Genomic DNA, 16,128 nt, shown 5'->3' on the forward strand with positions numbered 1-16,128 from the left:
GCCGTTTCGGGGGTCCGCACCCTTTCTAAAGCATGCGCAGTGAATCCCTCCACCGATATAAACAGTCATGAGACGAACATGTTACATATTACTTCTAAAAACATAGAATAAAATATACATGAGTTGGATGGAAGAATATAAGAGTATAAGATATATTGCCTGCTGCTACATAAAGATTCTTAGTGTTCTTCTATTTTCCTTTTTCAACTAGCGGCATGTACCGTATTTCCACGTATTTCCTTAATCGCCTCTAGGACATGTATCTTATGTGCTGTGAGCCAAATCAAAGATGTAAGTTCTAGAGAGGGCAAAGACCATCTACATTACAGATATACGGTAAAGTTGAGCATTTCATTGAGATCTTTAGGGTTAATGTATAAATCCAATAGACTTGTCTTTGGAGAAGTCTGATTCTGATCTGTTCCTCGTCACTTCCCTCGATTTCTTCGCGGATACACCATTTGAGGTCAAACACTTTGTTTAATTTCATGATAATCCCTTGTAACATTGGTTTTTCCATATTATTTGCCCAAAATTTTCTGGTCATGGTGGTTTTATTGTTTTATCTTTCTTTTTAGTTCTTTTTGTTCATTGATTTTTTTTTGTTCACGTGTTCTTATTGCTGAACGATGTTCGTTCAGACATATTTTAGTTGACCGTACGGTTTGGCCGACATATACTTTGCCACAAGGGCATTTTAGCATATAGATTAAATTTTTGCATTCACAATTGTAGTAGCCTTTTATTGCAACTTTAGTGCCCTATGTCGGATGACTTATTGTTTCTCCTTTTATGATGGAGTAGCAATTTTAGCATGATAAACATTGAAAAGTTCCGATTTTTGGGGTATTTAAAAAGGTGTGTTTGGGCTTTTTTTGTCTTTCTTCTAGCTGCGTGTATGAGTTGGTTAGATAGGGATTTACCCTTACAGTAAACGAATCTGGGTTTTTCACGAAAAATTGAGCCATAATCATGTTTTACCGTTTCCCAGAATTTCTCAATTGTGGCTTTGATAATTTTAGAGCGACCATCATATGTGTAAATAGATTTTTGTTTATTTTTATTTCATTCCCGTAGTTTCACAGCCATCATTCCTACATTATATGGAATATTAGGCTCTTAATGTCCAAGGTACATAGACACTTGATGAATCCAATGTAACATGGTTTTGTATTGAGTATTACCAGCAGCTGCAGGGGACATCGATGGGGTTCTCTGTAGTTTCCGATAATGCAAATATCTTTATGTCTTCATTTGAATCTATTCATTTAAGAAATGTAGAATTCAATGATATTCAATGATAATATTGAAATGTGGCTACGCTACGTAAACGATGTATTCCTTTTATGGAATGGAGGTAAAGATCGACTTGATGGATTTGTTCAATACTTAAATAATTGCCACAATTTAATAGAATTCTAATTTAAATGTGATATGGATAAAATACATTATCTCGATGTTGAAAATAACAAAATTACTAATAATCGATTATCCACATTCTATTCGAAACCCACCGATAGAAATAACCTAAGACAAGATAGTTCACATGCACCACAAACATATAAAGTTATTCCAAAAAGTCACTTTATTCGTGCTCGTCGCAGTGCCGACCACAAATATAAGAAACAAATTAAGTAAACAATTTGAGGACAGAGGTTATCATAAAAATGAGATTGAAATAATGGGCCACGATGTTAGCAAAATGAAAAAGTTAATAAAAATAAAGAATGGTCACTTTAAAACGATCGAAGCAACAATTGAGAAATACTGGGAAATGTAAAAACATGATCCTCAATATGGCTCCATTTTTGGTAAAAACTTTGTTTACCTAAAATCCCTATCCAACCAACTTATATATGCAGATATAAGAAAAAAATGGCCACACAAATCTTTTAAAATACCCCCAAAAATTGAATATTTCGTTGTTTATCCTGCCAAAATTGCAGCTCCATCATAAAAGGAGAAACAATAAGGGTATGTTCACACATTTAATAAAAAAACATCTAAAAATACGGAGCTTTTTTCAAACTGCTCCTGATTTTCAGCCGTTTTTTAAGCAACTCGCGTTTTTTACGGCCGTTTTTGGAGTTGTTTTTCTATGCAGTCAATGAAAAACGGTTTAAAAAACGGCTCAAGAAGTGACATGCAGTTCTTTTCGCGGGCGTTTTTTTACGTAAAAAAACGGCCCGTCATAACAGAACACCATTTTTCCCATTGAAATCAATGGGCACATGTTTAGTGGCGTTCTGCTTCCGATTTTTCTGCAATTTACGTCCCGAAAAACGGCCGAAAATAAGCTGTGTGAACATACCCTAAGTCATCCGACACAGGGCAGTAAACTTGCAATAAAAGGCTACTAGAAGTGTGATTGCAAAAATGTAAATGTGGCAAAATATGTCGGCCAAATGGCGGGGTCAGCAAAAATACGTCCGAACAAACATCGCTCAGCGATAAGAACATGTGAACAAAAAAATCAATGATAAAAAAGAACTAAAGAGAAAGATAAAGCAATAAAACCACCGTGACCAGAAACATTTTAGAAAAAATTTGGGGAATCCAATGTCGCAGGGAATTTTCATGAAACAAAGTGTTTGAGCTGAAATGGTGTATCCGCCAAGAAATCGGGAGAAGTAACGAGAAACCGGTCAGAAAAGTCTATTGGATTTATACATTAGAATCCACTAATCCTAAAGGTCTCAAATTTTTTTTTTAACTTTACCGTATATCTGTAATGTAGATTGTCTTTGCCCTCTCTAGAACTTACATCCTTGATTTGGCTCACAGTACGTAAGATACATGTCCTAGAGGCGATTAAGGAAATACGTGGAAATACGGTACATGCCGCTAGTTGAAAAAGGAAAATAGAAGAACACTAAGAATCTTTATGTAGCATCAGGCAATATATCTTATATTCTTCCATCCAACTCATGTATATTTTGTTCTATGTTTTTAGAAGTAATGTGTAACATGTTCGTCTCATGACTGTTTATATCGGTGGAGGGATTCACTGCGCATGCTTTAGAAAGGGTGCGGACCCCCAAAACGTCACACCGGCGTAGCAAGACGCCAATCTTTCCTCCTCGTGGAGTCTCCGCGCAGAACCATAACCTCCATGTGATAAATATTCATCTGGATGTTCTGTGGACTTTCTTGCACTGCGGGTGATGATTAATCATGTCAATGACCTTCACGTATTTATTATCAATTGAATTTTTTGATAAATAAATTTTTGAAAAAGAAACAAAAGTTGCAGCGTGCTTTATTACATTGAAATACAGTTATTGCCCAGACTCCTCCTTGGATACAACGTCTCAATATTCCCGGCAGTCCTCACCTCTCCGGTCAGAAGCTCAATGATCTTTTTTGAGAGTGCTACGATCTTCTCCTCATTGTTTCTTCCATGTATCAGTGATTGAAGTGGGGGCTCCCCGATGCAGCTCTGGGTCGTGCTCCAGTCTTCTGATTCATGGGGGACAATACTGGGGGTTATATTCTTAGCAGCCTTTTTCACAGGTCCATAATCCTAATTTTCCAGATAAATATTGACAATTTTACACAAAGTCATAGTAAAAATGTCACCATGACACTCTCAGAATCCTCATCTCATCAAAGTGACCCTCTGGTCCTGGGACAACATTATAAATATGATGGTGTGTATGGAGTAATATTACTTGGTGCCCCCCAATTGTGCCCCTTTACCGTGGATCTTCGGTTCCTCATTGTGCTGTCCCACAGCGCTTCTTAGAGACACTCCCACTGTTCTCGGATTGGCCAGAGCTGTTCACGTGAGTAGTTCTGACCAATCCGTAAACAGAGGGAGTGTCTTAGACTCAGTCTGAGAAGCGCTGTGGCCAATTTGAGAAAACACAGAGGGGACCCTAATACAGTGGATCCACGTCAGAGAGGGCAACCTGAGGCCACCAGGTAATATTACTAGTATTATATATTTGTTCTGAGACCGGAGGGTCGCTTTAATTGATAGAAATTACAGTGAGGTCATGTGACATAATTCCCAAAATCCCTCACCTCTCCAGTCAGCAGGTAGATGATCTCCAGGGTGAGGCTTAGTATTCTCTCCGCCATCTCCATCCTCTAGTTTGATATTTTATTTTTTTTACGACTTTCTAGAAGATTTCTCTCACGTCCCACCTCCAGCAGAGATGATCATGCAAATAAATGCAACACATAAATGAACTGATCACAAAGGTTATGTATAGTTATAATGGGCCACAATTTGTTCGCTTCCACGTGTCCTTATGGGCTAATGTATGGGGTATGTTTCCTATACTTTATCTGCTGGTAATTGTTTTCAGAAGTAGTACATTATGCATGGATGTGGCTACATACTTAGATCGTGTGGAGCCCCACAGATCGCAAGAACAGGGGGCTCCGAACCCCACGTTCCTCCTCACTTCACCCCCTGCAGTCAGGAGGAGCTTTAATAGAGCGGTGGTCAAGCATGCATGAAAGTCCTTTCTGACGCTCACAGATGATTGGCTTTGATGGGGCTGTGTAGGATCTGCCGTTTCAATCTGACAGTGTAGTGCATCGCTCTCCACTCCACCGAGAATTATAGTGAGCTTGGCCAATTAGACTGGTCTCGCCAACTGAGTGATGTAAGACCTTGTGGTGACATCATTAGTCCAAGTCACCTGTCAAGCGAAACCACCAGGCACTGGTACATTAACCTCTGTACCACCAGGAAAGAGCAGGATCCAACATAGAGGTAAAATAGTGTTGAAGGTCCATTTCAGCCGCATGGCACTATCTCACTACTTCCTCAGTAACAAAGCGGTGCTCCACGTTAGACTTAGGAGAAGAGTGGATTACTGTCTACTCCACTATTAGCCTAGAGGGCCTGGTGGATCTGGTCAGCTTCGTGTCTAACGAGTGACATCACGATAGTCGTGTGATTACATCACTAGTCCAAGCCAGATGTGAAAGCACCAAACCCTGGACCACCAGTGGAGAGCAAGACACGGCAGAAGGTCACAATTTAATGCAGGCTCAATGTAGTAGTGACAGTACCCCGATGCCATTGCAGCCATTTCTTATAGGTCTCTTGCCTATTGGGTCTCAGATTGGTTGGTGAAATTAAATTCTCATGGAGACTACGAGTGGAGCAGATAACTAATATAAGGCTTGCTTATGAGATACGGACCGTATGTCGGCCATATTTCCCGTTCTGAATTTAGTTCAGGGAGCCGGACTCCTAGCATCATAGTTATGTATCATGTTAAGGGTCCCTGCCTCTCCGCTGGAATATTGTCAGTGACTCTGAGCATCATGGATGACTATGCTAGGTGCCCAACTCCCTGAACTTTATTCGGTCCGGGAAATACGGCCGACATAAGGTCCGTATCTCAAAGAATGGACACGGTCGTGTGAAGCAAGCCTAAAGCTAACTGGGGAGTGGATCACTCTAACCTCTGTCATGCCCATGGCCGCGGGCCGTCAGGTTCACTCACCTCCTGACGGCCGCAGCCATGGCTCTGTGAGCGCTGGCCCCAGTCTCCTCCTCAGGAGACTCCAGCGCTCACTTCCGCTTACCTTGGCCGGGTCCCGTAGGGTCAGCGAGCACCGGAGTTTAATGTCTAAATTAGCCCATGAGTACCCTGCACTATAAGAAGGGCCCAGCCTCTTCCTCCCATGTCTGAGCGTTGTTGTCGTACCCTAAGTTTATCTAGCAAATGGTCTCCTAGTGTTTCCCAGTGTTCCCCGTTCCTGTACCTGTATCCTGTGCTACCTGGTCAAGTGCCGTGCTGAGCTGTAGTCGTGCTGTGCTGTATACCACGCCTGTCCTGCTACACCAAGCCTAGTGTCTACCCGCTGCCTAATCCCAGCCGAGCCTGTCATTGCTACTGTCTGAGCGGCCACAGGTACACTATACCAACTATAGACTGTTACCTGCGCCCTATTGGCCAGCTGCCATACCGTCAAGGCGGTACGGCCCAGTAGGTCCACGCACCCAACGTGACACCCTCGTTCCAAAAAATGGGATTAGTCTCTGGTTATCCATGCGTCTGACAATCATACAAGTGACATGAAATGACATCACTGGTCCCAGCCACCTATTCGAGTAAGCCACCTCCATAGAGATGATTAATCACTGGACTATTCAGTCTTCGTGGTGGCTAAAGCTCCACTGACAGCTGACTCAACTTTTCGGATCCACCAAGCCTTCTAGACGAAGTGTCTGATAAGAGTGATGCCATTGTAGCCACACAATGACATCACTAGTCCGGTGAAAACACTCGGGCATTAATCACTAGACCGCCAGGGAGGAGCAGGACGCAACATGGAGGTTTACAGTCCATACCGGCTCATCTCTATGAGGGTCTCTCTTTCCAGACACTGACTTTTTGGCGAGTGGTCGGACATTGGCGCGCATTCTACTTCATTGACCGCTTTCCACTGCCATCTCTCCAATGGGGCCACTGTGCCCGCTCCCGATATTACCCAGAATTCCCAGCGTTGACTTTGTAATAATCATATTATGACACTTAATTTTGTTCTCTACTAATTTATTCTACTAGTAGTGTGTGGGTCACATAGCCCCCAAAAATCAAAGCATTATTGCCACACCCAAATCAATCAGATCCCCTCCCACAATGGGGTAAGCCCTGCCCACTGTTAGGGCTTATGTATAGTGGATAATGTCAGTAAAGGACAATGGTTACCTCTTCTTGGGGACACCACTCATTCCAGTCACACAAAGCAGCCTGTCAGCCTGCTTTGATGGTTGGTGCAGAGGGATCCTGGGAGTTGTAGTCTTGTGCTTACAATAGGGCAGTCTGATGGAGATGCTTTCTACGGTTTGCTTGAGCGGCTACAATAAAATGGCCGCCGTCTGTTATATTATCTTCTGTTATATTATCTACAACAACATGGCCGAATGTAGACAACAACAGTCTAGATAAGGAATCAGAGTTTTCTTTTCTTCAGAGGAACTAAAACGAGCGCCATCGGTATATTGGCTTATACAAAAATGTCCGCAGTACAGTAGCTTGGCTCTAACAAAATGGCCGCCGTCTGTGTTGCCGCAGAAACAACGCATATACTTATTATACAGGTGCATTTAATCACATGGCAACAGAAAGAAAGGGAAAAGACGGGACTGAGGCGACAGGTTGTGTTATGTCCCATTTACTATAAATCCTGTTTATGGAAAAATGGCCGCCACTTCTCCTGTAGTGCCAAGCTCAAACACCTGTGGCGTGGCTAGAATATATTAGCGACCAATCCATGGAGTGAGCGGGAGTCAGGTGACCGTGATTTATGGCCACGAGGTCAGGTGGCGCCGTTTTTATGGTTTCTCATTTTGTGTGGTGCCTGTATTGGTGACCTTGCTTTTCTGAGAGGGGGCAGGGAAATGTGCAGCTTTCTATTGTGTGACTGGAATTTTTAAAAATTCTATTTATTACATTGTAAGGGTCAGTTCACACAGAGATTTATGTCATGCATAAAAAAAATTTGCCTCAAAATTTTCTCAGGATTTTGTAGGTCGATTTTGAAATGTCTTTCTTTACGTTTTTTTTCGACTGCTTTTTCTTATGCATTTTGTAAGGGACCGTTCACGTTGCATTTTCGGCGCTGATTTTGACGTGGAAGCTTAGTCGTAAAAAAATGACTTAAAGAGGCTCTGTCACCAGATTCTCAAACCCCTATCTCCTATTGCATGTGATCGGCGCTGCAATGTAGATAACCGTAACGTTTTTTTATTTTAAAAACGTTCATTTTTGGCCACGTTATGAGCTATTTTATATATATATATGCAAATGAGGTTTGAAATGGACAACTGGGCGTGTATTGTGTTTTTAACTGGGCGTGTTTACGTGTATGACGCTGACCAATCAGAGACCAGTCCGCGTCATACACTCCTCTACATTGATTTACACAGCAGCGATGTGCAGCCAGATACACAGAGATTAAAGAGGCTCTGTCACCAGATTTTGCAACCCCTATCTGCTATTGCAGCAGATAGGCGCTGCAATGTAGATTACAGTAACGTTTTTATTTTTAAAAAAACGAGCATTTTTGGCCAAGTTATGACCATTTTTGTAGTTATGCAAATGAGGCTTGCAAAAGTCCAAGTGGGCGTGTTTAAAAGTAAAAGTCCAAGTGGGCGTGTATTATGTGCGTACATCGGGGCGTTTTTACTACTTTTACTAGCTGGGCGCTCTGAAGAGAAGTATCATCCACTTCTCTTCAGAACGCCCAGCTTCTGACAGTGCAGATCTGTGACGTCACTCACAGGTCCTGCATCGTGACGGCCACATCGGCACCAGAGGCTTCAGTTGATTCTGCAGCAGCATCAGCGTTTGCAGGTAAGTCGATGTAGCTACTTACCTGCAAACGCTGATGCTGCTGCCGAATCAACTGTAGCCTCTGGTGCCGATGTGGCCGACACGATGCAGGACCTGTGAGTGACGTCACAGATCTGCACTGTCAGAAGCTGGGCGTTCTGAAGAGAAGTGCTCGTTTTTTAAAAATAAAAACGTTACTGTAATCTACATTGCAGCGCCTATCTGCTGCAATAGCAGATAGGGGTTGCAAAATCTGGTGACAGAGCCTCTTTAACGTTAATCAAGTGTCCTGATAATGAATACACATGAAATCCAGCCTGGACGTCATGTGTATTCACAATCCTGACACTTCTCACTCTTTTCTGTGAGATTCCCGCAAGGGAAACTAAATCTCGTTTACCTCCGTAATCTTGCGAGATTACACGTGCCTTGCGGGAATCTCACAGAAAAGAGTGAGAAGTGTCAGGATTGTGAATACACATGACGTCCAGGCTGGATTTCATGTGTATTCATTATCAGGACACTGCAGTAACGTTAATCTCTGTGTATCTGGCTGCACATCGCTGCTGTGTAAATCAATGGAGAGGAGTATATGATGCTGACTGGTCACTGATTGGTCAGCGTCATACACGTAAACACGCCCAGTTAAAAACACAATACACGCCCAGTTGTCCATTTCAAACCTCATTTGCATAAATATAAAATTGCTCATAACTTGGCCAAAAATGAACGTTTTTAAAATAAAAAAACTTTACTGTTATCTACATTGCAGCGCCGATCACATGCAATAGGAGATAGGGATTTGAGAATCTGGTGACAGAGCCTCTTTAAAGAGTCTCTGTCACCACATTATAAGTGCCCTGTCTTCCACATAATGTGATCAGCGCTGTAATGTAGATAACTGCAGTGGTTTTTATTTTGAAAAACGATAATTTTTTAGCAAGTTATGAGCAATTTTAGATTTATGCTAATTCGTTTCTTAATAGACAACTGGGCGTTTTTTACCTTTTGACCAACTGGGTGTTGTAAAGAGAAGTGTATGACGCTGACCAATCAGCGACCAATCAGTGACCAATCAGCGTCATACACTTCTCTCCATTCATGTCCATTTGTATTCACTCCACAGCGTGATCTCGCGAGATCACGCTGTGCCGTCACATACTCCCACAGTAACTTTACTGAAGTGTCTTGAGAGTGAATAGACATCACCTCCAGCCAGGACGCCATGTCTATTCACAATCCTGACACTTCGGTAAAGTTTGTGTGGGACTTACTCACAGCACAGCGTGATCTCGCGAGATCACTATGGGCTGAGTACAAATGGACATGAATGGAGAGAAGTGTATGATGCTGATTGGTCACTGATTGGTCAGCGTCATACACTTCTCTTCACAACGCCCACTTGGTCAAAAGTTAAAAAACACGCCCAGTTGGGCATTAAGAAACGAATTAGCATAAATCTAAAATTACGGAAAATCTGCGGACCCGTTCATTTCCATAGGTCATGGACACCTTTCCATATTTTTACGGATGTGTCCGGGCCGTAGAAATGATCTTCAAAATATAGAACTTGTCCTATTCCTGACTGCAATTACGGCACGGACTCGCTCATAGAAGTCTATGGGCGCCGTCAAAATTGCAGACGGCTACAGATGTGAATCCGTATCCATCCGTAAGTGTGGAAGCGTTGCTATACCTTCTCAAGTGGTTGGGACATGGTGACATCATTTATAGCCTCCCCTTTTGTTTTTTCTGTGGAGCCGTAAATACTGATACACTACGGACTGTATTTGCGGACAGCGGGCCAGATATGTAGATGACTGGATTTGCGGACAGTAAAAATTACTACGGTCGTGTGCTTGAGACCTGACTGCAAGTGTGCCTGCACAATCCGGAGCGGGGCAAAGGCTGTACTACAAAACCACAGCCCTGTTTTAACGGCGGAGATCAAAGAGACCTCTGATCTCCCCGTTAACCTTTGAATGCCGCGATCAAAGCTGATCGTGGCATTCAAAGGAAAATGAGAAGGGACACCCCCCCTTTGATCGTGTCACAGGGAATCCCTTTGACGTAATAGAGGGACATACCATATATGGGCAGACAGCCCAGGGTCCATTGAAGGACTCCAGGACTGCCTGACCATATTTCCGGTTGTCAGGGCATACTTAGGTATGCCCTAACCACTGACTGTACAATCAGTAACAGGCTAATGTACTGGCATATAGATCTATGCCAGTACATTAACTCTTTCGCGCCACAGTAATTTGATGGATTTTCACTTTTGTTTTTTCCTCCCCACCTTCTAAAATCCATAATTTTTTTATTTTTCCGTTGATATAGCCCCGTCGAGGGCTTTTTTTTTTTTGCGGAACGTGTTGTCGATTTTCACGGCACCATATAACATACTGGGAAACTGGAAAACAATTTCCTTGTGTGGTGGAATGGGATGATTCCTCAATTTTTTCGGGGTTTCAGTTTCACGGTGTTCACCATTCGGTAAAATCGGCGTGTCAACTTTATTATGCGGGTCAAAACAATTACGCGGATACCAAATTGATATTGATTTTTTTATGTTTTACTACTTTTACAAGGAAAAAGCTGATAGTTAAAAATAAAATTTGTTTTGTGTGTCCATATTCTGAGAGCCAGAACTTTTTTTATTTTTTCGTCGATCGGTGTGAGGGATAATTTTTTGCGGGGCCGAGCTGTAGTTTTTATTGGTACCATTTCGGAGTACATGGGACTTTTTGATAATTTTTTATTCCATTTTTTGTGGGAGATGAAGTGAACAAAATACTGTAACCGGAGCCATCTGCTTTCGGCATGGACATCCGGTGCCCGGAGGCAGCCAGAACAGCTGATCAGTGTGGGGTCCGACTGTCGGACCCCCGCCGATCATATACTGATAACTTATCGTGTGGAGGCCGCTGGATATGCTCAAAGCTGTACATTTTTATACACAATTCAAAAACAATTAATTTGCTCAGTTGTTTAATAAACCAACCAGTGGGGATAATGTGCTGGGCCTGATCTTATCTAATAGACCAGACACAATATCAGATGTGGAGGTCCGGCAGCACTTAGGAAAGCAAAATTCAGTCGACTGCGGGAAGCTCTTAGGCCGGGTTCCCACATGTCGGATACGCTGCGTAAAAATCACATTGTGGTGCAGTTTTTCAGACGGCGTTTCCGCTGCGTAAGTAAAGCTCTCATACTTACCCCCTCCCTCCTGTGACGTCCGCTCCAGCCTCCTACGATGATGATGCAGACCATGTGACGCTGCAGCCTGTGATTGTCACATGGTATTGACATGGAAGTCAATGGCTCAAAATATATATTAGACTGAAATTTAGATGAGTGTTCCAACAGACACGCCAGGAACTTTATCCAGCATCCTAATCAGGAGATTTCATACCGATCTATATCGAGAGAAGAAAAATAACACAGACGCTGCCAATAGCAGACCATAATTCACTGAAGTGATGAATGAGTAAAACGTATACATTTTATTTCATAACTCTCTAAAAACAGGGGTACAGTCACCATTGTGAAAAGCCCCACCGTGTGTGTTAAAAACATATTAAACACTCCAAATCCTGGCTCGTTTGTGAACCCTCTATGACTGGGTATACTTGAAAGATACAAATATGGGATCAGCGTTTCAACATTGGTGTAACAGTGGATTAGACCCTAATACACACCAGAGCCTGCAGTTACCGCTCCTAAATCACATGGTGCTAGGGTGAACAACAGTGCCGCTGTAACCTACGCTATGATCCCTCACTAACCTGACCCTACGCGTTTCTATACATATCATCAGGGGTCTGTAACTTGGTCATTCTGGCTAAGGTGCCAGCGATATTCATTCATTAGCAGATATTCTGCTGTACAACACGGAAGCGTGCACGCATAGATGTCAGCGGAACGCTTCACTCGGGACCCAGAGTTGATATAGCTAATACTCCTCACCCCGGGCTTCGGCAGTGCACTTCGAAACAGCCAATCACAATGGCCCACCTCATTCGTGACGTCTGACCATGTGACTCCCGGCCGTCAGCTGATGTACGCACATAATACACGCCCCGATGTACGCACATAATACACGCCCACTTGAACTTTTACTGTATACACGCCCAGTTGGACTTTTGCAAGCCTCATTTGCATAAATAATAAAATGGTCATAACTTGGCCAAAAATGCTCGTTTTTTAAAAATAAAAACGTTACTGTAATCTACATTGCAGCGCCGATCTGCTGCAATAGCAGATAGGGGCTGCAAAATCTGGTGACAGAGCCTCTTTAACTTTCAGATTCTGTAATCAATGTCTGATATGGCTGCATACGCCGTGCAAACAGGATTATTATATCCTCCAGTCCCCTCTCTTTCTCTTTGCCCCTTGAGGCTCTCAGCCAATCCACGCAGTCTGGAGGGCCGCCACAATGAGGATCGCTGGCAGTGAGAGAGGACGCTTCAGTGCTCCGCCTATCACAGCTAAAATAATTGCAGAAACGAAACAGCGCCTTGCCTTTCCAATATGTTTTTTGGCTTTTTTTTCATAAACGCCAGCGCATTTTACAGATTATTACGGCTTCCAGCCAAACTAAAACGACTGTTTTTTATGTCCGAGGTGCACCCATGCGGGACGCGTTATCACCGTTCCCTTATAGACTAGACTAGGGATGCGTGAAAATGCAAGAAAATAGGACATGTCCTATTTTTCCACAGACCCTTAACATGCTCCTTTGAAACAACGGCCGTGTTTTACCGGCCGTCACACGGACGACTTACACGTTCGTCTGAATGAGCCCTTATTGTTCTGCCTCTTTCTGTCTGCTGGGGGTAGGGTGGAGAGGGGATTTTCAAGCTCAGCAACAGTCCTTACTGGTCTCTGTATATATAGACACTGCACAGTACCACTTCTCCTGTCCTGTATACTGGGTGTAATTCTCAGTATCTGTATTATTCTGTATATATGGACACTGCATAGTATCACTACTCCTGTCTTGTATACTGGGTGTAATTCTCAGTATCTGTATTATTCTATATATATATATATATATATATATATATATATATATATATATAGACTCCACAGTACCACTTCTCCTGTCCTGTATACTGGGTGTAATTCTCAGTATCTGTATTATTCTGTGTATATGGACACTGCATAGTATCACTACTCCTGTCTTGTATACTGGGTGTAATTCTCAGTATCTGTATTATTATATATATATATATATATATATATATATATATATATATATATATATATATATATATAGACTCCACAGTACCATTTCTCCTGCCCTGTATACTGGGTGTAATTCTCAGTATCTGTATTATTCTGTATATATATACACTGCACAGTACCACTTCTCCTGTCTTGTATACTGGGTGTAATTCTCAGTATCTGTATTATTCTGTGTATATATATAGACTCCACAGTACCATTTCTCCTGTCCTGTATACTGGGTGTAATTCTCAGTATCTGTATTATTCTGTATATATATACACTCCACAGTACCACTTCTCCTGTCCTGTATACTGGGTGTAATTCTCAGTATCTGTATTGTTCTGTATATATGGACACTGCACAGTACCACTTCTCCTGTCCTGTATACTGGGTGTAATTCTCAGTATCTGTATTATTCTGTGTATATGGACACTGCATAGTATCACTACTCCTGTCTTGTATACTGGGTGTAATTCTCAGTATCTGTATTATTCTGTATATATATACACTGCACAGTACCACTTCTCCTGTCCTGTATACTGGGTGTAATTCTCAGTATCTGTATTATTCTGTATATATGGACACTGCACAGTACCACTTCTCCTGTCCTGTATACTGGGTGTAATTCTCAGTATCTGTATTATTCTGTGTATATGGACACTGCATAGTATCACTACTCCTGTCTTGTATACTGGGTGTAATTCTCAGTATCTGTATTATTATATATATATATATATATATATATATATATATATAGACTCCACAGTACCACTTCTCCTGTCCTGTATACTGGGTGTAATTCTCAGTATCTGTATTATTCTGTATATATATACACTGCACAGTACCACTTCTCCTGTCTTGTATACTGGGTGTAATTCTCAGTATCTGTATTATTCTATATATATATATAGACTCCACAGTACCACTTCTCCTGTCCTGTATACTGGGTGTAATTCTCAGTATCTGTATTATTCTGTATATATATACACTGCACAGTACCACTTCTCCTGTCTTGTATACTGGGTGTAATTCTCAGTATCTGTATTATTCTATATATATATATAGACTCCACAGTACCACTTCTCCTGTCCTGTATACTGGGTGTAATTCTCAGTATCTGTATTATTCTGTATATATGCACTGCACAGTACCACTTCTCCTGTCCTGTATACAGGGGTGAACCTAGCCCGTCTGCCGCCTGAGGCGAACTATAAAAAGGCGCCCCCCCACAAATCTATCGGAGTTTTCTCATTCCTAACTTTACACATCAAACACGGAATATATAAATTTTTTAAATAGGAAAACATTTGATGTTTATTTGTTAGGCCCTGTTCACACAGAGTATTTTGACGAGTTTTTGGGCGCGGAAACCGCTCCGCAAAACTCGTCAAAAACCGGCCGAAAATGCCTCCCGAGAAAGAAGGGACATGCCCTATCTTCGCACGTTTACGCCTCTGACCTCCTATTGACATCAATGGGAGGCAGAGAGAGGGTATTTCGCTGAGTTTTTTGCCCGTAGCACTCAATGGCCGTGAGCGAAAAACGCGGTGAAAATCGCGGCAAACGACGTGCAGGAAGGACAAAATTTGCCTCAAAAAACGCAGTGTGAACATAGCCTTAAAGTGCTGTTTGAAGTATGGAAAATATTTAAAGAATTATTCTTACTGCCAATAAGTGCAGTGCAAATAGTACAGTCTGCCCTGCACTGCCCCATATCTCTCCTCGGCAGCCAGTCTCATTTGCGGCGAAACTCTCTGCAATTACATTCAGGCCAGCCCAGGACGGATCGCGCTTAGCGCTGTTTTGAAGCGGCACGTCCTGGGCTGGTTTCTTTGCTCTACCTGCTGTATTGTTTTGGTCTGCCTGTGCTGGCTCGATGCCAGTGGTGGATTAATATGATCTTTGGCCCTGTGCGGTCCACAAGTTATGGACCCACATCCCACACGTAAGTATCACCTACATGTCAAAGTACATCACATGCCACTCTGCGGACTGTCTTTTAGCCTGATCATCCGCTGCCACTCACACTTCCCCAATGTCCCCACCACTGTAATATACATAGATTGTAAGACCAACATTACCAATAATACCCCCATACTGTTACTGAATAATACCCCCATACTGTTAATGAATAATACCCCCATACTGTTACTGAATAATACCCCCATACTGTTACTGAATAATACCCCCATACTGTTACTGAATAATACCCCCATACTGTTACTGAATAATACCTCCATACTGATACTGAATAATACCTCCATACTGTTACTGAATAATACCTCCATACTGTTACTGAATAATACCCCCATACTGTTACTGAATAATACCCCCATACTGTTACTGAATAATACCCCCATACTGTTACTGAATAATACCCCCATACTGTTACTGAATAATACCTCCATACTGTTACTGAATAATACCCCCATACTGTTACTGAATAATACCTCCATACTGTTACTGAATAATACCCCCATACTGTTACTGAATAATACCCCCATACTGTTACTGAATAATACCCCCATACTGTTACTGAATAATACCCCCATACTGTTACTGAATAATACCTCCATACTGTTACTGAATA

General features: G+C 42.2%; 1 protein-coding gene across 1 annotated transcript in view; it reads right to left on the reverse strand.

The window, feature by feature from the left end:
- The window catches only part of LOC142663715 (uncharacterized), a 31,329-nt gene extending 24,152 nt beyond the window's left edge, over positions 1 to 7,177 (reverse strand). Inside the window, exons 1-3 of the mRNA XM_075842500.1 lie at positions 6,681 to 7,177; positions 4,027 to 4,149; positions 3,335 to 3,523 (exon numbers count right to left, since the gene is read on the reverse strand). Of these exons, the coding sequence (XP_075698615.1) occupies positions 3,335 to 3,523; positions 4,027 to 4,089 (252 nt within the window). The 5' untranslated portion in view covers positions 4,090 to 4,149; positions 6,681 to 7,177. The remainder of the gene's footprint in view (positions 1 to 3,334; positions 3,524 to 4,026; positions 4,150 to 6,680) is intronic.
- Positions 7,178 to 16,128: the final 8,951 nt, after the last annotated feature.

The sequence above is a fragment of the Rhinoderma darwinii genome, chromosome 11 (assembly GCF_050947455.1).
Source record: "Rhinoderma darwinii isolate aRhiDar2 chromosome 11, aRhiDar2.hap1, whole genome shotgun sequence".
Classification (NCBI taxonomy): Eukaryota; Metazoa; Chordata; class Amphibia; order Anura; family Rhinodermatidae; genus Rhinoderma; species Rhinoderma darwinii.